This window comes from Pelobates fuscus, chromosome 1, assembly GCF_036172605.1.
Source record: "Pelobates fuscus isolate aPelFus1 chromosome 1, aPelFus1.pri, whole genome shotgun sequence".
NCBI lineage: Eukaryota > Metazoa > Chordata > Amphibia > Anura > Pelobatidae > Pelobates > Pelobates fuscus.
In genome coordinates, this window is record NC_086317.1 from 92,539,141 (window position 1) to 92,563,549 (window position 24,409).

A 24,409-nucleotide genomic window follows, 5' to 3' on the forward strand; every position below is an offset into this window, starting at 1 on the left:
TTTCCAGGTTTAACCACTAATTAAGTATGCGAGATAATTATCATTGTAAAACAATGTTTTGTTATTTAAAAACTAATTCCAAAATGTTATTTATAATAGCCAGGCTACAGAAAAAGCAGTTTTATTTTCAAGTCTGCTATGAACGCAATTTAGTAATTACCTGTATGAAGATCTTTGTGTATGTATCTTTGTATAAGGGTGTAACCGTTTTTATGCACATATGTATAAGGACAATTGTGTGTATTTTGCATGTGGTGAATGCTGGCTGTATATGAATGTATGTCCATGAGTGTGTCTGCATGCATGTAAGAAATCTCATAATATACCTCTAACAAATCCCAGATTTAGCAGAACAGTTTTAATTTTGGGGTCGATCAGACTAGAGGAATATGGGAGGAGGACAGAACACATGTATATGGAAGATTATCTTTCATATCACATATCCACTTTAATCAAGGCAATGTGCCAGAATTCTGTCATATGCAAATATGCCAGTAAAATTATATAGGTAACTGTATTGGATCCTGGAAAAACAAGGTGGAAAGTAACTAAATAAAACCACTATATCTTGAAATATGGAAGAGAAAGACTTAATAACCAATTTAATAAAACATCAGCTAAAATAATCCACCTAGAAATCAGTATAGTTTAGTAGTTTCTAGTAGGGGTTTGTGAGTGTTAGCTAACGGTCTATGTAGAATATTTTTACCCATGTCTAGAATGCTCAATAGTTCTAACAAACACCCTTGTAGATGGTACCAGTCACTAAAAGGCACCCTGTGCAATGCTTATGTAACCACAATACCATCAAGGATATAGCATTGCTGTGGAAGGAACTGTTCACAACAGGACCCCCAAATAACAGATGACTCAGGGACTTATTGAGTGGGGTTGATAATTTAAACCCGTCCATGTTCCGAGATTTCGGCGTATAACATACAAAACACAAGCCATCAAAAACCAAAGGGTTTCGGAAATGGCAGTTCCACATTAGAAAATAGACAGGGTTATTTACTAAAGTGACAATATTGAATTACAAACGTAAGGCCAAAGTGGCTCAACTGGAATTAATTCTCCAAGTCAGCTGTGCTTCTAGTTTGACAACTTTGGCCTTCAATTTGAAATTCCTTTGGATTCCCTGTAATTCTCACTTTCGTGAATAACCCTAAGACACTCTCATAATAAACATCCTTTGCTGGGCTTCTTCATGCCGGAGTTCTTTGTACGCCCATCATAACAGCAGCCAGGATGATCCATTACATCAGATCTAGTCCAAGTAAAGTGCAGACAATAGGATAACCTTTGGCTGACATTCCCTCTACTAGCAAACACAAAGCTGAATAAACCAAGAACACACAGCACAGTATAATGCTAATAAATGTATAGAAAAAAGATTTATTTCCATAAATGTTAAGAAGATAGGCCACAGTGTCATAGATGTATAAAATGAGTAGTTGATGGGGACTAACAAAATTATAGCAGAACCACTGGATCTCAGGACTTCGACATACTGCTGATGGTCTTGTGTTCTTTAATTGCCTTCTCCCACTCTTTTCCGTTGATCTGCTCCACATGGACACTGCGCACAGTCCCTTCATCCAAACAGTGTGGGGCAATTCCTAGAAAGACCACAAGATGGCAAACATGGTTAATGAGGATGCTGATTTTAGGCATACTCTGATATGGCACTGAACAAAAATACTTCAGTCATTCTTACGTTTTGATTTTTAACTTTTGTGAACAAGGCCTTTAACGTTTTATGCAAAAATCTTGGTTTCATAATTATAAATTCACTGCACCCTTGTACCAGTGCGATGAAATACAATACCTTTTTCTTTACAAATTATTGGGACACAATGGTTGAGCACCTTGTTGTAAATTGTAAACTCCACCACAGCTCCTTGCTTCACTGACTGCATAACCTAGATGCAGTGCGCACCTGTTACTTTTTTAACAGGCTCGTGCTCTGTCTATTGCGGAGGGCTATACTCATCGGTGGAAAATAAAGTTACCTGCGCTCTCTCCTTAATCCCTAGGGATTTTTTTTGGGTTTTTACTATATATTGGGGCTGATGTGTACTGTGGTCGTTGCTGCAGCCTAGGAGTGATGGGAGTGAGCGCAGGACTTATCTTTTTGTATTTGTATTCACTTTTTGTATCACACAGCTTTGTTACAATACTGCCGCCCATCCTATGTGTTCCCTATTAAGGGTTAATAAGTATATAGGGGTGTATATAAAAAATACCCCTCTCTGTCTCATTAGAGATCTCTTTGCCAGAAGCTCAAGGAAGCAAGGTGAAGGGTCAGTGTAGGACCCACTTAGGGGGGGGTCTGCCTTGACGTTGGCAGACGGTCATTCCCTCTAATGGCCATTGGAGTAACTAAATGGCCTCCATTTGTCTAAATATGCAAAGGGGTGAGGAGAGAGCACAGGTGACTTTTTTTCCTTTGGTTTTTGCTATTGGGGGGGTGGGGGGGTGGGGGATTGGGGGGGAGAAGCGTACTTAAGATGCATCACCCTGCCGCGGGGTGCCCGCAAGTGAAGCCAAACTGTTGTACGACCCCAAACCGGGGGCAGAGCGCAGTCCAGGGGTAAAATAAAGATTTGTGTAAATTTATACAGTTTAATGTAGTTGTTCTGGTGAGTATAATTATATGCAAACATTTTTATTGCCCCTAGGGACACCTCTGAGTGGCCACTCCTCAGATGGCCACTGGACGTGCTTCCTGGCTCAATGCTGCACAGTAGGCAGCACTGCCCTTCAGCGTCTGCATGCTCTACATGGGGACACTAAATTTTCCTCATAGAGATGCACTGATTCAATGCATCTCTATGAGGAGGTGCTGTTTGGCTAAAATGTTGTTTGGGCCCGCCCTATTGCTGATTTCTAAACATCAGACATTCTGATGATGTCACCAAGGGAGCGGAGCTAGCGCAGCAGACCTGGGGGCGCTGGAAATAAGGTGAGTTTTAATTGCTTTTAACGGGGCTAAGGGTGGGCAAGCCACCTAAATGGTGGGTAAACACTATAGGGTCAGGAATACATGTTTGTGTTCCTGACCCTATAGTATTACTTTAATAATTGTTTTATCTTGAACTTAAAGGAACATTATAGGGTCAGGAACACAAACATGTATTCCTGACCCTATAGTGTTAAAACCACTATTTAAGTAACTTGCCCCCCCATAAAAGTTAATAAAACTTATCTTATTTCCAGCGCTGTGTGGGTCTGCTGGCACTGGCTCCGCCCCCACCCCACCTCCTTGCTGATTTCAGAATTTATTAAATCGGCACAGGGTCGAGGCGGGGCCAAATGCCGGCTTGGCTTATCGGCACCTCCTCATAGAGATGCATTGAATCTATGGGGAAAATTCAACATCTCCATGCAGATGCTGAATGGAAGTGCTGCACACTGTGCTTGCATGAAAATGCCTGCAGGGAATGATTGTACTCACCAGAACAACTACATTAAGCATTACATTAGTCGTTCTGGTGACTATAGTGTCCCTTTAACCGCGTGGTTAAGTGATTACATTGTTGTAGAATTATTGTGGGCTGCAAACATTATGACGATAAGGAGCAGCAGGTAGGCTCATTGAAATTGTTTTTGAAAGGGGACATGGGGACTGGTGGAGAGACAGGGATTGGGGGGGTGAAAATTACACGCAGGATGCATGGGTGAGATGGGACTCCGATGCACCCACAACAGCTCCTATACCCCTTTGGATCCACTACAGCCCATATCACCCCCCTCCGTGCACACTAGAGCCTCTTTCCCCCCAAAAAAACACTACAGATCCTATGTTTCTCACACACATATCGAAACCTCTATATCTCCAACACATAGTAGAGCTCATATAATGCACATACACAATCATGTACACAACAGCCTCCATAGCCCGTATACACCACACACACACACACACACACACACTACAGCACTTATTCGCATACAATACAGCACAAATAACCCTCTCCACTTCTATACTACCCTGCAATACAGCCCCATGCACACAGAAAACCCCACAAGCAGCCTCACTCTACACACACAACCCCACAAACAGCATCTCCACACATGCAATACCACATGCAGCATCCCCATACAATTTTACATTTATGGCCATTGTAGCCTAACTGGAAGAATAGGTGATTTTTCCAGTTCAGCTATTTTGGCTTCAGTTTGAAATTCACTTAGAATTTTCACCTTAGTGAATAACCATGAAAGTGATTGGTAAATACTGCATATTAATAAAGACACTATTACTTAAACCCAGCAAAAAAAAAAAAAAAGTGTTTTTTTTTTACCCCCCATCTTACCGTAGCCATCTTGGTTTGAGCGTGGTGTGTAGAAACTCTGAACACCGCAGATCTTGCAGAATGTATGTTGTGCTTTTTTAGTGTTGAATCTGTAAGTGGTAAGATTTTCTTCCCCCTAAAATACAAACATATTGTCACATGTACAAGAAATATGAAATCATTTCAATGTAATAAATAGTTAAAGCAGTACTTTGACTATATTTAGGAAATATATTTACTGGGGACTGTGGGAAAATGTGAAGATTAAACAAAATTCCATAGACTTTTTTTTTTCCATTACTTTGGTTTTAGTTTACCAGCGTATTTTATCCAGCATTGAGTCAGTAGTTCTGTGCCTCATCCAGTACAAATCTCTATTGCCATGTTCCCTTACATTCCTGCTGTACTGTAATGCCAGAGGGCTGGGGTGTGACAATATATCCCAACACACTTCGTTATTAGTCCTAATAGAACTCTGCATTGGAGAACCATGCTGCTTGTGTGGCACAGATCCTATTTAATGCATTGACGCACTGGCTGGAATAACACTAATAGAGCTCATATGTATTGTAATTATGAATATACAACATGTCATACATATGGGTACTACGCTGATCAACTGCAACATTTAAACCACTTGCCTAATATTGTGTAGGTCCAACTTGTGCTGCCAAAAAAGCTTGGATGCGTCGATGCATGGACTCCACAAAACCCGTGAATGTGTCCTGTGGTATCTGGCAATAAGACCTTTGCATCAGATCCTTTAAGTCCTGCACATCCCACAGATGCTTAATCGGATTGAGATGGGGTATTTGGAGGCCAAGGCAACAACTTGAACTTTTTGTCATTTCCTCAAATCATTCCTGAACAATTTTTGCAGAGTGGCAGGGTGCTGAAAGAGGCCACTGCCATGAGGGAACATCATTGCCATGAAAGGGTGGACACAAGGTTTTCCCAGAGCCTTACACTGCCTCTGCCAGCCTGCCTTTTTGCCATAGTTCATCCTGCTGCCATCTCTTTCCCACGTAAACGATACACACGCACTTTTTTTAAAATTTATTTTTTTAGCAATTTGAGGTACAAGAGCTCTTCTGTGTGATTGGACTAGATGGGCTAGCCTCCGTCCCCATGTGCATCAATGAGCCTTAAACACCCATGACCCTGTCACCGGTTCACCGGTTGTCCTTCCTTGCACCACTTTTTATAGTTACTAACCACTGCATACCAGGAACATCCCTCAAGACTTGCTGTTTTGGAGATGCTTTGACAGTCGACTAGCCATCAATATTTGGCCCTTGTCAAAGTCACTCAGATCTTTTAGCTTATCCATTTTACCTGCTTCCAACACATGAAATTCAAGAACCGACTGTCCACTTGCTGCCTAATATATCCCAACCATTGACATGTGCCATTGTAACGATATAATCAATGTTATTCACTTTGCCTGTCTGTGGTTTTAATAGTTGTAGCTGATGAGTGTATATGTGTGGCCAGTTGTTTAGAGGATAATGATGTCATGACAGATGAGTAAGAACTCACCAGAGTATATTGTGTCAGATAAATATTTAAAGATATTAGCCCTCCTCTTACCTTTAGTAACTTGAAGCGTGATGCAGGTACAATGAAATGGCGGTTTTGTTTCTTTACACAAATACTGCAACTGTATAACAGTGAGAAAGATAGAATGCATGTTTTAGTAACCATTAAGAATTTTTCCAAATTTTTGCCTCCATTTTTTAAAATGTATTTTTCAATTCAGAGCAGTGGCCGAATTAACGTAGAGAGCCCCACAATTCCCACAATACTTTGCTAGCTGGGGAACTACCATTTGCCCATCCTTGCTGGGTTGTATTTATGTTTTAATGTAATGTTGACATTTGAATGCAGGGTGTGTTTGTATGTAGTGTTGATGTTTAAATGCAAGACCTTGCCTTTTGGGTTTCAACTCACTACAATTCAGTGCTTAGTGAATAAACACCTATTAACCCATTTCAGCCAAAACTACAATAGAAATAAAACGTATATAATATTATATATGATATCATTACCTGCATTTGAAAGCACCATAAAAAAAGTAACACAACTTCAAGTATGATTTCAAACTAATATAATGCCTTTGCTAATTTTTAGCTTTAGAGTGTGAGCTTCGTGTAAAATGTAAGTCTTACTTGCAGTCAAAGACATGGATATCAGCGGATGCCCAGACTTCGAATCGCACTGCCCCACAGTGACAGCCTCCACTGTGCATCACAAGCCCCTTGTGTTCACTGTGGACAAACAGAAACAGTTTCAGGCCTGGATCTTACACTGGATTTGAATTCAACGTCAATAAGTGAATGAAAGGTGGCTATAAACTATAACATACTACAAAAAACAAAGATTTAGGTTATAGTAGTATTGTATAGCACCAAAACCATAACAGTGATTGCACAATTTTATTTTGCATGCTTTAAATATTATTATAAGTTACATGTAAAAAACCAACATGTTATACAGCAGGAAATTATTACACTAACACACATCCTATTTTTTATTTTAGAAGAAAGCAGCATTTTAAATTACTCCCAAGTAATAGTTTTTAGACTGTGGAGAAAGTGAGGCTTAAGAGCAGGGCTACACTAAATCGAGATCTGAACTCAAACTATTATGTTAAATATTATTTCATCTCAAATGATATGCTCCTCAGGATGTTACTTGGGTTTGTGAAGTTGTGTCTTTTAACATGACAGTGTTAAAGGGCCTTTATACCCTCAAAACAGAACATGGTACACTCGCAAGTTGGGGGGCCAGTGATAGGCTGAGAGTATCAGCTAACACCCAGCCAATCACAAGCTTCCAATTCTTATCAATGCTTCCCTTTTCGGCTCTGGGTGGCGACCAAGCAAATCATTGTGGACAGCTGACTGAAGAGCATTAAACTGTTGAAAAACAAAGTTGTTTTGACGTAAGAAATCCGTTGCAGGCTTCCCCAAACTCCGGCCCTCCAGATGTTGCTGAACTACAACTCCCATGATTCTATGAATAAAATAGGCTGAGAATCATGGGAGTTGTAGTTCAGCAACATCTGGAGGGCCAGAGTTTTTGTGAAGCCCGCTTTAAAGCAACATGCACAAGTGAAGAAATTGGTCATTTTGGACATATTTTGCATGATAGTCTATCTTTCACCTTTCTCTAAAATCTCAATTAATATAGTGTGTTCGAAACCACTTCTCCATTTACAGACTGTTTCTAAGCCATCAGTTTATGAAGTTCAAAAAAATCTATAGTGCTCTATGGGATTTATTTATTAAACAGTGAATTTAAAATAAATTGCAAATTCAAGTTCATACAGACAGGCTATGACAATATATGAGTTGAAGATTTATTTATTATTTTTCCACATCAGCTCTTTTTGTGTAAGATTTTCTATAAAATTTCAATTCATTAAAAATTACTGTTTAATGAATGCACCATTATGAGTTTGGTAGCATGATATATAGATAAAATGTATTCTCGTTAAAGCGACACCCAGGACATGACAGATGCACATTACAGGCTTATATTTGTGTGTATGTTCTACGATTCCTGGTTTGCACGCAGAAAGCCGATACCTGTATGTCACTGTAATCTAGACTCTTGATCGCTATATCTGATGTGCTGTATCTAAGGTGGTGAATTCTCAAATTTCCTGATTCCACACAGGAATACATTTAAAGGGACAATGTAGAAGTGGCTGGAGTCCCCTGACACTGTCCTTCCATTCCGTTTCAGGCAGTTTTTAATGTTTTAATGCTAAAATAGAGCCCCTAGCAGCCTGTCCCCTTTGTGATAATGATGAACATTATCCTGTGCAGATGGTTGTGATTGGCTGAGTGTGTCAGCTGACCCCTTTCACATCACCCACTGCTGGGATGAATTGATATGGCTAGAAGGAAATGTCTAATATCTGCCTTAGCTATTCCTCCAGTAGAGGCTGGTTAGCGTTAAACTGCTTGGAAATGGTCTAAGATTGAACGGAGAGACAGTGCCAGATGACTTGGTGAATTGGTCTAGTTATAGTGACTACAGTGTCCATTTAATATTTTCTTGGTCTAGTAATATTTTTAAGAAACTGCAATAATTACCTGCTAACTCCACCTCTAGTGACTGTCTACAAGAGGAAATTAGAGGAAATTCTAGGTTGTTAGGCGCTTAACTGACAACTAGACGTCAAAACGCTACGCATGGGTATGTCCAGCGTCACCCAAAACTATATAGGAAAGCATGGTATAATGCTTTCCTTTGGTGATATCCTAATGCGAGCACGGCCATTGCCGCGCATGCTCATTAGGTCTCCCCCACCGATGGAGAAGGTGGATCTGAGCCAGCGTCGAGGGACATCGGTGCTGGGCCCAGGTAGGTGAAAGAAGCTCTTTAAATTCCCACATCAGTGAATAACCCTATTAGAGTTTTCAAGAGAACCAGTATTAGAATAATTTTGATTACATCTGTTTAGTCACTGCATGGATGCAGGGCCGTCTTTAACGTGGGGCAAATGGGTCAGCTGCCCCGGGCCCTTTTACTTCTAGGCGGCCAAAGGCAGCTGCCCCGTGGGCCCTGCTGCCCTCGACAACTTTCTCCCACCCATGGGCCCCTGGAACATCCTGGGGACGCACACTAAGGAGGCCCACCGGGTGGCCCATGCACTAAGGGTCCCATGGTGGGCGTTTGTAAGCAGGGGCTGTGGCCCTTTAACATCATGACAGGGTCCCTTTGCTTTTTGGTGGCACGGGATGAAGTGACTGCCGTGAGTCACTTCCTCCCAGAGAGAGCCATGCGGGAGAGTTCACACCAGGAAAGCAGAGAGGATGGGGGCTGGTCTGGATTGCCAGGTGGATGGAATCATTAAAAGTTTAATATTTACAGATAGCTAGAGTCCGCTTTTTTTAGAAAGTTCATTTTTACATTGCTCTGCTTCAGTCACGGAATCTGAACACATGAGACACGTGGCAGCAGAAAGGGAACACTTGTATGGAAAAATGTGGTATCTTTGCATCCTGTGACTAGAAGTCGGAACAGTTGCTATGGTGATGCAACCATGGTAACAAAAGAATAAACATGGCAGGCTTGGGAACGGCTCTGGTATAATACCTTATTGTGATTGATGAGTTAGGGGAAGCATGTTAGCTACTATTGCAATGGCCATAAAGTATTCATTGTCATATGTTAAAGATTATCTATAATACCAATAGCAGGGCCCCTGACATTTTCCCCTTTCTGCTTGCACCTCTGCCTAAAGCCCCTCATTTTGATTCTGTCATGCTTTTAATTAGGCGTGAATATTTCTAGTGTTCCATTAGTTAGGGATAAGCCAAATGGAAAATGATTTAGGTAAACTAGAAAAATGGTCAGAGTTGTGGCAACTGACATTTAATGTGGATAAGTGCAAGATAATGCATCTTGGACGTAAAAACCCAAGGGTAGAGTACAAAATATTTGATAGAGTCCTAACCTCAACATCTGAGGAAAGGGATTTAGGGGTGATTATTTCTGATGACTTAAAGGTAGGCAGACAATGTAATAGAGCAGCAGGAAATGCTAGCAGAATGCTTGGTTGTATAGGGAGAGGTATTAGCAGTAGAAAGAGGGAAGTGCTCATGCCATTGTACAGAACACGGGTGAGACCCCACTTGGAGTACTGTACACAGTACTGGAGACCCTATCTTCAGAAGGATATTGATACCTTAGAGAGAGTTCAAAGAAGGGCTACTAAACTGGTTCATGGATTGCAGGATAAAACTTACCAGGAAAGGTTAAAGGATCTTAACATGTATAGCATGGAGGAAAGACGAGACAGGGGGGATATGATAGAAACATTTAAATACATAAAGGGAATCAACACAGTAAAGGAGGAGACTATATTTAAAAGAAGAAAAACTACCACAACAAGAGGACATAGTCTTAAATTAGAGGGACAAAGGTTTAAAAATAATATCAGGAAGTATTACTTTACAGAGAGGGTAGTGGATGCATGGAATAGCCTTCCAGCTGAAGTGGTAGAGGTTAACACAGTAAAGGAGTTTAAGCATGCGTGGGATAGGCATAAGGCTATCCTAACTATAAGATAATGCCAGGGACTAATGAAAGTATTTAGAAAACTGGGCAGACTAGATGGGCCGAAGGGTTCTTATCTGCCGTCACATTCTATGTTTCTAGTTAAATAGTGTAAAGATTACCACATAGACAATTCAATATTATCTATATTATTATTATTAAAGAAGCTGACATATTCCTGAAAATATGGAAATAAAATTGTGGATATCCTCCAGCATTATTGTGTTTGCCCATCATTTCAAACTATGGCTGTATACAATAACACATAAGATTCATTCAACTCTGTTGGATATTAACTAGTAGGTCACTATAGTCTGTGTAACTGTTTGATAGAAGCTGCAGTCTAAGCATTAATCTGATAAACATTGCTGTTTCAAATAGTAAGCTGATCTACACTATAGGGACAAAAATATTGGGACACACCACTTAATTATTGAATTCAGGTGTTTCAATTAGACACATTGCCATATGTGTATTACTTTAAACACCTAGCCATGAAGTCTGCATTTACAAACATTTGTGGAAAAATAAGGTTTGTACTGGAGAGCTCAGTCAATTTAAATATGTTTGATAGGCAGTGGCGGATCCAGGGGGGGGGGGGGCAACGGGGCAATTCCCCCATTCCCCCCTCCCCCCCCCCCCCCTCGAAAACCGAGGGTCTCCCTCTCCCCTGCCAGCACATGCAGGCGCTAGCCCTGCAATGTGCCTACACTGCCCCCCATACACACACTGCCCCCCCATGCACATACATACTGCCCCCCACACACACACACTGTTCCCATACACACACTGCCCCACATACACACACATTGCCCTACACATACACTGCCCACCCATACACACATTGCCCTACACATACACTGCCCCCCCCATACACACATACACTGCAACTGTCACACACACATATTGACCCACACATACACTGCCCCCCTAACACACACACTGCACCCCTGATATACACTGACACCCTCACTCACACACTGCTCACACACTGTCCCCCTCACACACACACACTGCACCCCTCACACATTGCACCACTCACACACACCACTGCTCCTATGCCCTATGACAGCCCCATTTCCCAGCAGACCTCAGGTAAGTTGTCAAAGTTGTTCTTAAACGGTTTGACTACTTACTCTGGGAGGGGGTCCTGGCACTATTGGCACCATAACCACTACACTGAGCTGTAGTGGGTATTGTGTCTGGATTATTTATTTAAATAATCTACAAGGGCCCCTCCCGAGATCAGGCTCTGGATCCGCCACTGGTGATAGGTTGCCACCTTTGCAAAAAGGGCATTGGTAAGATAGGGTTGTGAGGGTGGGTCTGAGATTGCCTATAGTGGGAGGACAAAGGCCTGTACTGGGATTGGGAGGACAGGGGCTAGGGAGCTGCTTACCTTGGGCCAGGGAGCGGTGAACCTGATCCATGGTGGGCTGGTGGAGATTTGTGCAGACAGCTCCTTCTGGCAAGGGGATTGTCTCCCCTTCTGGTAAGGGGATTGTATCAAAGTGTTGCCACTGGGATACAATATTGAGTGCTAGGCCTCCCAGCTTGCCTAGCCCCACGACAGGAGAATTGGCTCACTGGTGATGGAGATCTCCCAACTGGCCGTGCTGCCCCTCGCTTGACTGCCGTCTGTGGCCTTGGTGGCTTTATGGCCAATCCGACCATGTTCCCCGTTTTCTTCTAAATGTATTTTAAAGATTTAGTAAGTAACATCACAATCCTCTTGATAATGGAAACAGCGAGTGCACAAGACGACACCAGTGGTCGTAAGCGCGATGTGCCCGTGACTCACCCATTATAGGAATCGTCGGGCAGCCAACGTCCTGTTGGAAGGCTTTGAGCATGGTTTCTGGATTCCTTTCTTGTTTCACCTCCCTTCGCTGCTAGTTCGGAACCATCGGTCGGTCCGGGATTCCCGCATGTGGTTCGGGAAAAACTTGGAAAGGAGATGTCTCTGGGTCGCATTGCGGTATCCTTTAGAGACCCCCCTTTAACGGATTTGCGGGTCTCCCCCTTGGTCGTGGTGCCCAAAAAGGAGCAAGGAAAATACAGTTTGATTCATCATTTGTCGTACCCTCGCTGGGGTTTGGTGAATGATGACATCTCTTCAGAACTCTGCCAATTGTCCTACGTGTCCTTTGACGCGGCGGTTGGCATGGTCAGGGCCGCAGGCCCTGGGGTCTTGCTGGCTAAGGCTGATGCGGACTTCCATTTGCTGCCAGTGCATCCAGATTGTCATAATTTCCTGGGTTGTGTTTTTGAAGACATGTACTACGTGGATATGTGCCTCCCGATGGGCTGTTCCATATCCTGTTTCTACTTCGAGTGCTTCAGCACTTTACTGGAGTGGGTGGTCAGGAGGTAGGCTGGGATCAACTCCCTGCTGCATTACCTAGACCACATTCCTTTGCGTGGGTCCTGCTGATTCGCCTGTTTGTTCGCTGTTGCTGTGGGTTTTGGGGGATGTTTTTCACCTTTTGTTGTCCCATTGGCCCATGACAAAACAGTGGGTCCGGTCACGTGTCTCAGCTTCTTGGGCATCGAGTGATTCTGTGGCAGAGGACTGCCGTTTGCCCTCGGATAAGGTTCAAGACTTACGGCGGGAAGTGTTTCTGGCCCCAGGACTGCGTAAGATCCAACTGCGCAGTCTGCAGTCTCTGCTAGGTAAGCTGAATTTTGCCTGTCGTATCATGCCCATGGGGCGGGTTTTTAACAGGCGCCTGGCTGCGGCGACATCCAGGGTCTCCGGCACTTCATTTGGCTGACTCGGCCTCTGCGGGATGATCTGGCGGTCTGGCACTCCTTCCTGGCTGCCTATAATGGCAGGTCCTACTGGCAGGCGCCTGAGGTCTCTAACACAGACCTACAACTCTTCATGGATGCAGCGGGCTCGGTTGTGTTTGGGATGATTCTTGGCTCTAGATGGTGTGCTGCCTCTTGGCCGGACAGTTTGCATGTCTCTTGCCTCACTAGGAATCTGGCTTTCCTCAAGCTCTTCCCCATTCTGGTGGCATTGGAGGTTTGGGCGTCCCAGCTGCGGGATAAACGGGTTGTTTGTTTTTCACTGTGACAATGTAGGGGTGGTACAAGCTATCAATTGGCTGACGGCCTCCTCCCCTCCAGTGGTTTTCTGCAGTGGTCGGAATTTTGGGCAGTCGCCCCGCAGGCGGATCTGGAAGGGACTCCATGCTCGGTGGAGATGTGGTCGCTTGGTCTGGCAGATTGATGGAATTGGTATGTGGATCAGTGTCCAGGGCCACATGGACCCGTTACAGAAAGGTGTGGTGTGAATGGGACAAGTGGGAGCATGATCTGGGTGGTTTTGGTGATTTGGCTGCCCACCTCATAGGCCTTTTGCATCTCTTGGGTCACTGGGAGTCCGTAGGTAAGTCCCCCTATGCAATATCCTCACGTTTTTCAGCTCTTAGCTTCCTGTTCAAACTACGTGGGTGTGAAGATTCTACCAAGGCGTTCGTAGTGTGCAAGGCACTGAAAGGCTTGAGGTGGCGTGTTGCTTCTGCAGATGCGAGAACGCCAGTCTCCACTGTGCTCCTGACAAAATTGTGTGGGGTGCTCCCTCGGGTCTGTTACTCAGTTTTTGAAGCCCGTCTATTTACTTTGGCCTATTCCTTGGCTTTCTTTGGGGTCATGCGCATTGGGGAATTAGTGAGCCCTAGTAGGCAATGCAGTGGCAGGGTGTTGTTTGCCGATTTTCAGCGCGCTGCGGATCATTTCTCATTTAAGATCAGACGCTCACTGGGTTCACTTCGGTGCTGTCCCGGGTTCAGCTATTTGCCCCGTTTCTTCCTTTAGGGAGTACTGTATCCACGGGCCTTCTTTTGGTTCATGCGGATGGGAGCTTTCTTTCTCATTTCCAATTTATCCGGGTTTTTCGCTTGGGGTGGGAGGTATTAGGGATTGACAGCAAGGAATATTGTGGGCATTCCTTTTGGATTGACGCTGCCACAGAGATTTTTTTTAGGCTGGGTATGAGGCGCAGGTGGTTCAGAGGATCGGGAGGTGGGAATCTGGGCGTTTTATCTCATATGTTCGTCCTGCCGTTCTCCTGAATTAATGTTTCTCTCCGCAGGTTCATCTTCCCCCAGGGTTTGGGTGATGGGGCACTCTTATGTATTCTGGGCCAGGAGGCATGCAGCTGTCCGTCCGGGAGGGGAGCCATTGGGTTTTACGCCTTCTGAAGCGGAGGTTCATTGGTTTGGCGCCAGAGGTATAAAAAGGGTTGGTTCAGCTTTCCCGCCTTCTGGGAGTTCCAAGTGTTCTGGTTATCCACCTGGGGGGCAATGATCTGGGGACTATGCTATATGGAGTTTGGCGTCTGCCATAAAGAAGGGCTTGGCGCGCATTTTAGTTCTGTTTCCTGACGTGTGCCTCATTTGGTCGGAGGTCATTTCCCGTAACTTCTGGCAGTGGGCCCATAATCAGAGAGCCATGGAACGCTGCCATATAAAGCTAAACAGGAGGGCCTCTAAGCTTGTTTTTGGGTTAAAGGGATTCCGGTTTGCCACAGGGTGTTCGAACCAGAGGCAGCTAATTTGTTTTCGGGTGATGGAGTTCACCTCACAGAGGTCGGGCTCAACCCTTTTAATCTTGCCATACAGGAAGCGGTGGAACAGGCTTTGGGTGATTTGAGTGGGGCCGCCCCGCTGATTTTAGGCCTAAAACAGCAGGGTTGTGGTTGGGAGCGTGTCCTTGCCAATAGGTTTTGGGGGGCTATTACATTGAGTGTCAGGATATGGACATGGTCGGGTCTCAACCTCCGCTGCTCTATGGGGTAAACTTTTAAATTACTGACTTGAACGTGCCCACCGAGCTAGAAGTTGGCTGGTGGTAAGCATTGAAAGGAAAAGGGAATTTGCATAGGCACGTGGTCTCTTTCATTGGCAAGGACGTTAATGTAAGCTCAAGCCTGTAGGGCAATAGGTGTCAATAATTATATGTTAAGTTATGGATTATGTATGTATTTATCTCTGGTTATAATTAAATGATAAAGTTTAATAAATGTTTGATGAGTCCTCCACTCTCATGTTTTAATAAATGCTGTGGCCTTTCGGTATCTGTCGTTATCGATGGATTATTTGGGGTTATTCTTATTTGCACCACATTCTCCGCTACGTCTATACATGAAGAGTTGATAAGATTATATATATTAGACAGCTCAGTGTCACAATCCTAATGTTTTTCTGTCATGCAGAATTAGATGATGTTGGATTGCTATATTAACAAAATTTAGCAGCAACATTTGGTGTTTAAGGATCAACATGTCCAAATACCATTCTTATTATATGCCTAGAGTGAGAACACGGATCCTGTCTGCACGCTGTAATTATACCACACTGTTATTTGCATAGCTTGTGTTTTGTTTGGTTTTCTTCCATGTGGAGAATGTGCCAGAGTTTGCATCCATATTTTACTCTCTAAAACAAATGCATTATTTATCCACTAGTGACTGTGAATACAGTCAGTTAATTGAGCACTGCCTGGAGTTTGACTCTAAATGTATTAAAACGCCATGTTGTCAAACAGAGAAAGCCAGCTTATACCACTGCACATAAAATAAACCAGGGGCAGGCAACCTTTTAGCAGCAATGTGCCAAAACAAGACTATGAAGTCTATTGGCAGGCGTTTTTTTTTCTTCCAATTATTTGTATGTAGGGGGGCTGCGGATTCTTTGTAGAGTTGTATTTGTGCGAAGGTGGAATTGGGGTATGTTTGTGGGCCATGTATCAGGTTGTGTAACTGTGGGCTCTGTATAGGAGGTTTGCTTGTGGAAAGGTGTGAGGGTTATACACACAGCCAGAAACACACAACCCAATACACACACAATCCAATACACACTGCAAGACACACACAACCCTATATACACTGCCAGATGCCCACAGCCCAATATACACACATACACACAATCCAATACACACTGTCAGATACACACAATTCAATATACAGTGCATACTGCCATTTAGCAGCAGGAGAATGGTTTCATTGGGTTCAGAAGAACAGAACTAGCCAGGTACAGGGCAAGGGCTTCTGAGGACTGCTCTCCTCTGGTTCTCCATCACAAGTGCCGGGAGAAGATCTGATATCACTATGCTTCCATGAGCGAATTGCACCTGCTGCAATCACAGATATATGAAGAAGTCCTACTGGGGTCTCTGTAAGGCCTGCTCTGTGGGAGATCCTCAGATCGCCAAGCCTGTTTGGGTACTGTCAGGCTACGTACGAAACCAAAGGGCACATGCCTGGATACTGTCAGGAGACGAAACTGAAGGGCACATGCCTGGATAGTAAAATATGGCCATCTGTCTTGCATAGTCTCTGAATTCTTGCTTATTTGTTTTCCTGGCACTATAGTTTCCCTTTACTTATTTAATTTTTCAAATTACATTAGAATTTGCAATAATTCTAACTTTATTGAAAACCCCTACTAAAGTGTAAACAGCTCTAACAGATTTGTAATGGCAACTATAGAATATTGCTGTCCAGAGGCATTGTTTGGGGGCTGATCTGTACTGTAGTATAAAGCATCATATTTCGAGTTGATTATATAACACATTGTGGGGGTGTTGCTGTGGGTGCAGAGTTTTAATAAAGTTGGCACAAATTCAATGCTGCAAGTTTGTGGTTAATATAACGTGATCTTCATTCAAAGATTTGGTGTCAGAATATGATTTATACAATATATTAAAGTTTAGGTTTAAAAACATATGGCATCATCTTTTTGCCAGTTAGCTGCATCCCTACTGTGTCCTAGAAACTCTCTGATAGTTACAGCACATTGTCCTTCTAGAAGAACATGGGTGTCCAACCTATTGTCTTCCCTGGGCCACATTATGTGGGCCACACATAAAATATATAATTAATTTATATTATATATTTTCTTAATTTTGATATTTGAGTTGTTTAGTAGATAACTCACCTATTTGTTATCCTTATGTGGGATTGCAATATTTAAGAAAACCAAATTAGGTAGTTATCTACTGAACACATACACATGTATATACATATACACACATTAAATCACTGATCCTGATACTGTCACACTCACCCCCTTCAACCAAACCGCACTCAATACCCCTCGTTTTGCCACACTCACCCTATCACATTACCACCTAATCCTGTTACACTCATCTTTTCGCTTACTGTCACGTTCACCACTCCTTTTCCTGTCACACTCCCTCCTCCAACCGTGCTACACTCACTTCAAACCCTGCCACACTCACCCCCTTACTCTGTCACACTCACCCTGTCAATTAATTCACCTTAATCACGTCACATTCATCTCCCCTTGCCCTATCACACTCACTAATCCAGCAATGCCAAATTCACCCCAACCCTGTGATACACACCTGCCACATTCACCCTGTCATGCTTACCTCCCCTCAACCTGTAACACTTGCCCTCCCTCATTCTGTCATACTCACCCCGCCACAGTTACCCCTTTACGCACCCTGTCACAACCACCCCTGAAGACAATCATCATACACACAAAGTCATGAAACATAGCTTGGCCATAAACAAAGTGCACAAAGGCCACAAGCAGACCAACATATAAACAAAACACCGCACATACACACAAAACACTCACTGTCAGACATTCTCAGGCACATACACAGGTAGACAATGCCAGACACACTCAAATACACAGCCAAATAAATACACATTGTGACTATATGTCTTTATTAGTCAATATTTGTGTCTCTGTGCATCAGTGTGTTTGTGTGTGTGTGTATGCATGTGCATGTATCAGTAGCTATATGTTACATAGTTACATAGCTGAAAAGAGACTTGTGTCCATAAAGTTCAGCCTTCCTCACATATGTTTTTGCTGTTTATCCAAAAGAAGGCAAAAAAACTAGTATGAAGAGCTTCCAGTTTTGCAACAAACTAGGAAATAAAAACATTCTTGACCCCAAAATAGCAGTTAGATGTCTCCTTGGATCAAGTAGCTATTACTCCACTAATTAGAAATGATATCGCTGGATGTTATGTTTTTGCAATTATATATCCAATTGCAGTTTAAACATCTGTATGGACTCTGATAAAACCACCTCTTCAGGCAGAAGAGGTCCTTATTGCTCTTACTGTAATCATATCCTTATTGCTCTTGCTGTAAAAAAAAAACTTTTCTTTGCCTTAGATGAAATCTCCTTTCTTCCAGCCTAAATGCGTGACCTTGTGTCCTATAAATAGCCCTGTTTATGAATAGATTTCCAGATAATGGTTTGTACTGGCCCATGAATATATTTGTATAAAGTTATCATATCCCCTCTCAGGCGCCGTTTTTCCAAACTAAAGAGATTTCAATTTTTTTTTTTTTAATTCTTTAATTCTTTTGTAGTGCATCGAGTAACAAAGCATGGTTACATAGACATTTTTCAAATGACAGAAACAACAGTAAGAAGTATCATAAAATGTCAGAGTTGCTGCACTTTTTATAATTAAGTAGAAATGTTTCAGGGTCATAGTTCTATGTGCAGAGTGACAGAAAAAGACATGTTTAGGTATAGAACTATAGATAAACTTCAGAATATTTATACCACTGGGCCCAAGGACACAACAATAGAACGAACAAGCCGGCACCGCCACAGCAGCTGGTGCAGGCCGACACACTGACGTAATTTAACAGTCATATGGCATAGAAATTCAGTGCTTATTTTATGTTAATTTTCAGAGTATGTGACAGGTTGAGAGATGAACAGGCTTAATAATTTAACTTACTGATAGCTTAATTGTATGCTTGCTTGCTTAAGGACGTGTTAGATTAACCTATGCGAGAGTAGTCAGGTATTAAGTGGCATATAGGCATGCATTAAACCTTCCACAAGAGTGATAGCAATCGGTGCACAGTGGGATGTACATTTGAAGATTGTGTGTTATATGATAATATTGACATCTCCGTGTATGGTTATAGCAGGTTAGATTTAGCAGGCAAGGTGCATTTCCTGAGTACACATTAGCATAGTATGAATTATGTTATGGTTGTCGGCTATACTGGCATACCACGCTATTAAATGCAAAGCAAGCCTGCCCTAACTATCTCAGGCATACAAGTCAAATCTGTATTAGTGCTGCAGTTAGGTTTGGATCTTTAGGCATATAGGCATAGGACTAGGTAAGCTAGGGTCTGTTCCGTGACAATAGAGTGATCGTGAGTCTTACTTGCATAGGACCTGCTGGGCTAGTGATAGACATGTTATTTTGTACCTACATAGGCTGCGGGGCTCAGAAGAATAAGAAGCAGCGCTAAATCATGCTTATGATTAAAGTAGCATTGTTTTATAAACTAACATCGCATATGAGCTTAACTGGCAATCTGTTTGGTTGTGCTTTCGCCTTAAGTAATTGTAAAAGTGTACGTCAGAATTTACTAGTCAATGAGGAGCAGGAGTCCAACACTTTGAATAGATTTAAAAAATTTTAACCTTTCTTCGTAACTAACATGCTCCATTCCTTTTTATCAATTTTGTAGCTCGTCTCTGCACTTTTTCTAGTGCCATGATATCTTTCTTTAGAACAGGTGCCCAAAATTGCACAGCATATTCAAGGTGTGGTCTTACCAGCGATTTATAAAGAGGAAAATTATATTTTCATCCCGAGAATTTATGCCCCTATTTATACATGACAAAACCTTACTGGCCTTAGCAACTGCAGATTGACATTGCATATTGATGCCTAATTTGTTGTCTATAACCATTCCCAAATCCTTCTTGTGTGTGGTCATCCCTAGTTCACTACCATTTAGGTAGCATATAAGTTGCTTGTGCATTCTTGAGTGCATAACTTAGCATTTCTCTACATTAAATTTTGTCTGCCATTTTAGTGCCCTGTCCCCCAATCTATCCAAATCCCTCTGCAGCAAAGCAATATTCTGCTGTATTTGTGTATTAGTGTTTATATGTGTGTATGTATTAGTGTGTATGTCTTTGTCTGTAATGTGAAGGTTGTATGGTATAGGTAATGCAAAGGTAAAGCTGGAAGCAACATATATATATTATATGCATACATATGTGTTTTTTCTTATCAGTAACTTTATTATTTGGTAAATGATTTTTTTAAAAAGCCTAACCAAAATGTTCATTTTTGTTTCCAATAACCCCATTCACACTGGCACTTATGTATTCATGGCTGCCAGGCTATACAACCATACCGAGCAATTGTGTATAAATGATTAGCATAACTGTAAATTAAATTTGTTTATTGCATATCATGCCATAACTACAGTTAAAGAGTTCACAACACAGTGTCATAGGGAGCTGCGACAATCCAAGAATCTAAATATAGAAAAAAATCGAGGCACTCCAACGAATTCCAAAGAAAGGCAGTTTTATTGGACCCAAGAAACAACAAGCAACGTTTCGACCCTTTAGGGCCTTTTTCAAGCTTGACAAAAGGCCCTAGGGGGTTGAAACATTGCTTGTTGGTCCTTGGGTCCAATAAAACTGCCTTTCTTTGGAATTCGTTGGAGTGCTTTGATTTTTTCTATATTCAAATTCTATATTTGGTCCTTTCTGGTACTGGGACTTATCCAGTATAGCACCCAGGATTCCAGGACGAAGGGTTGAGTGCACTTCCACTATCTACATATGGCAATCCAAGAATCTAAAGATGAATACAGAGACTACCTCTCTGTATCCAAAACTGCAAGCTAATGGGCCTCATGTTTCAGTTTCAACTAAGGACTCGCAAAGTCTAGAGCCGCCCCTGTATTCAAGGGTAGGTGGACATGCCATTGTCCACCACACCAAATTTGTGATAATTTATTATATTAGCATTAGCTTGTGGTAAACGGAAAATTAATTTTGAAAATTAATTTTGAAAACTAATGTTAAAATACACTACTTGAAAAAGAATTATCCAAATATACATAATTATAGCCTCAATGTAATATTGTTGGGTAAGCTTTGACAATTATTTAATATTATGAATTTTTAAAAATATTTTAAGATTGATTTTTATTTATATATTTTTTTTATATTTAATATTTAGCGAAAATCATTGTAAAAGTTTGTCCAAATATATTAAATCATTAGAAAAGCTTATCCGTTAATAAACTCTAAGTTTAAAAAAAGAAAAAAAAAAGAAAAGCTTATCCGACAATATTAAATCGAAACCTGTAGGCCTAAATTTTCCACATTAGTTTTACAAGCTCACCACAATTTACTATTATTTAAGCGAAGCCAGTTCTGCTAGAGTTTAGCACCAATAAGGCTGAATGACGGACCAGAAACATGAAATTTCGAAAATGAATTAAACGGTTCACAAATTGTCCAGTTGGACAGCAAATAACACACACAGTGGATTGGTGATCACTTTTCATATTGGGAGTAGAAATTACATGTGTAAAATGCATTCAAATATGACAATTCTTGAAACACTGGAGTACAATTTTACAGAAGGAATAACAAACGTGTCTGTTTGCATCCCCATCTTGTACTCAAAGGGTCAATACATGTCTATCCTTACTTTTCAGCACATACAGGTAATTTCTCCAGCCACCACTGACTGTCTTAGTATGACGGGAAAGAAAAAAATAAATTTCATTGCTCACCCCATCATCACTGAAATAGTTCGTATGGATCAGTCAAAATAACTCACACCAAATAATCTCCTCACGTCCTACAAACTGCGCTCAGCACAAATTTTGTTCTCTGGTATATTATATTATTAATGGCATCTCACCCACATGTGGATAATCTATTAAGATGATACATGAGAAGGTGTTGAATTTTGCATTCAATGGATCTTAGAGGTCAGCGAAGAGCTCAGAGCTTGGAAAGAGAAAATAAGCACATGCTTTCATTATGGAATCTTTAATGTGGACTTCTTAAACATGGCAGTGGGCATTCTATACCGGTCAATTATTATCACACCACGTCTACATGGAGCTGGGGTTCCATACTTCTAAATAGAGTCCTGCTTGTAAATGTCATTCATCAATCCTGACAAACTCATAGTAAAGCTTATTTTACAAAAAGTATCACACAGTCTCCCTTTCCCCATTTTAACAAGATTAGGGGAGCTAAGTAGGAATATTGATTTTTACATTTCATGCATTTAGACCTACAAATTATTTAATTATTTTAAAGATTTCTTTGGTTCTAGCCTAAATCTAAGGTATAAGTCTCACTAAGTCCTCCCCACTGTGCAGTAAATACCAGTGAGTGCCCTATGCCAGTCTGTGAGGCCATGTGGCTGGCATGGAGACCCCAGCCTGCCCTGGCACAATGCATGCCTTGCCCCCTGGTGCCCAGCCCTCATGGTACTTACAAGGAGTCCAGCAGAAGTTTGGCTGCTTCCTCGGAGCTCAGTTTCTGCTGTTTGACGAAGCTGATCCAGCGCTCCGTTTGCCCCCCGAGCTCCAGTAGTGAATCCTGCTGCCCCTTGGAGTCCTCCTCCACCTGCCTCCTGCCAGCTGCCCTCTTGCTGGGTCCCTTCTGGCCGCTCACAGCCAGCACCGCAGCCTTGGACATCTCCCCCGGAGCCCCAGCCGACCTCCTGCTCCTGTCCGGGGGGGAGCCCGCTTTCACAGCTGATTTTTTGGCTTTCACCATGTCTGGTCCCCGGGGCTCAGCCTGCCAATGCCTCTCTATAAAGCGGTGTATGTGCAAGGCAAACCTTCAGTCTTTTTTCAGTCTTCTTATTTACCTCCCTGTGTTAATGCAGCCGCCGATAGAGAGGAGTCCGAATCAGCAAGGTGTAAGGCGAAGGTGAAGATTATTTTTCGCTTTGTTTAGCCTTTTCCCTATTCCTTTCTCCAGTTCGCTCGCTTCGTTGGACAATCAGCAGGGGGCAATGCAGAGCGCTGTATCTACCATATTCAGCCCTTCCCCGCTGTATTGGTTTAAACATAAGAAGGAACTTGGGCAGCCAGCAGGGGGCAGTGGTATAGCTGTGTCTGCCATGTTCAGCCATTCTCTGCCATATTGGTTTATTATAAGAAGGAGCACGGGAGGGATGGGGGTTCACTATCAATTTCAATCATTATTGCCAGAGCCATTAGACTATCATGACCCAATGAGTACCTGGGATGAGTGGTTGGTGGGAAATTATACCCCTGCCTGCCTTATGATTTCTGATAACACCTACACCACACTCTATATATAATGATGTTAATGGAACAGAAATTCTAATGGGCCTCTCAGCTCAATTGTTTTAATTAAAATGTGTCTCCAGAGGAAGTTTAGAAATAATAGAAGCATGACATGGTTCAGCATGCATTGATTTATTTTTTACTAGACATAAGTACCTGGTTTTAATACAAGTTTATACTTTAAGATTTTGATAATTCTGTTCCATTAACATTTGTTTTTATATATTATAAATATCATTGTACTTATTTATGGCTGTATAAAGGCACTAGTTACCAGAGTAGTGTCATTGTTTCTGTTAGAATGCATTATGTAAGAGACATATCCAGTTTTTGTTCATTGTGGGTGGATGGATTCAATTCATTGCTGCTGATTTAAGAATAACAAAATAAGGAAGCAGCAGTAAATATACTTATCATACCAATATTAAAGACAGTTTGATAACCTACCAGTTTGCTTGTTTAGAGAGGAACTCAATTGCAGCGGAACAGCACACCCTTACATACAGGACCTCCCCCCGGTAGCTGGAAGTCAAAGATCAAAAGCCGGGAAATCACAAACTTCATATCTTTGATGGAAAGCTTTGATATTGGCAGGGGCGTAGACATTCCTGGCTTGCTCACAGGATCGCTCCTCCGGGCTATCCAGTGGATCAAGTATTTAAGATGACCCGTGCTTCTTCTGGAGTCAAGGATCACTTGAACTTCGAACTCCTCAGAACCATTTACAAAAACCAGTTGAGAAGGCTCTGTGATGGGAGAATTCTTTTGTTTTCCATGGATTCAGGAGAGAGACATGGAATACAGATATGAGTCTGGGAGGTCCAGGTGAACTGTAACAGGATTTATATCCTTGGTTATAATGATGGGGCCCAAGTAGCGTGGTCCTAGTTTCTTTGAGGGACAGAACAAATGCATATACTG

The 24,409-nt window shown here is 42.1% G+C and overlaps 1 protein-coding gene across 1 annotated transcript; it reads right to left on the minus strand.

Moving 5' to 3' along the window:
- Window positions 1–1,353: 1,353 nt before the first annotated feature.
- On the minus strand, window positions 1,354–23,176 carry CENPV (centromere protein V). Its single transcript, XM_063444245.1, has 5 exons — window positions 22,666–23,176; window positions 6,467–6,565; window positions 5,889–5,958; window positions 4,320–4,434; window positions 1,354–1,619 (listed from the first exon to the last, which is right to left on the minus strand). Exons 1-5 carry the CDS (start codon window positions 22,947–22,949, stop codon window positions 1,495–1,497), a joined length of 693 nt encoding a protein of 230 aa, XP_063300315.1. The 5' UTR covers window positions 22,950–23,176; the 3' UTR covers window positions 1,354–1,494.
- Window positions 23,177–24,409: the final 1,233 nt, after the last annotated feature.

Excerpts from the sequence above, each read along its gene's own strand:
- CENPV (XM_063444245.1), bottom strand. The coding sequence starts at position 22,949 with ATGGTGAAAGCCAAAAAATCAGCTGTGAAAGCGGGCTCCCCCCCGGAC. Across the intron at positions 6,566-22,665 it reads AAACTTCTGCTGGACTCCTT|TGAACACAAGGGGCTTGTGA; the intron begins GTAAGTACCATG and ends GTTTGTCCACAG. Across the intron at positions 5,959-6,466 it reads ATCCATGTCTTTGACTGCAA|TTGCAGTATTTGTGTAAAGA; the intron begins GTAAGACTTACA and ends ACTGTTATACAG.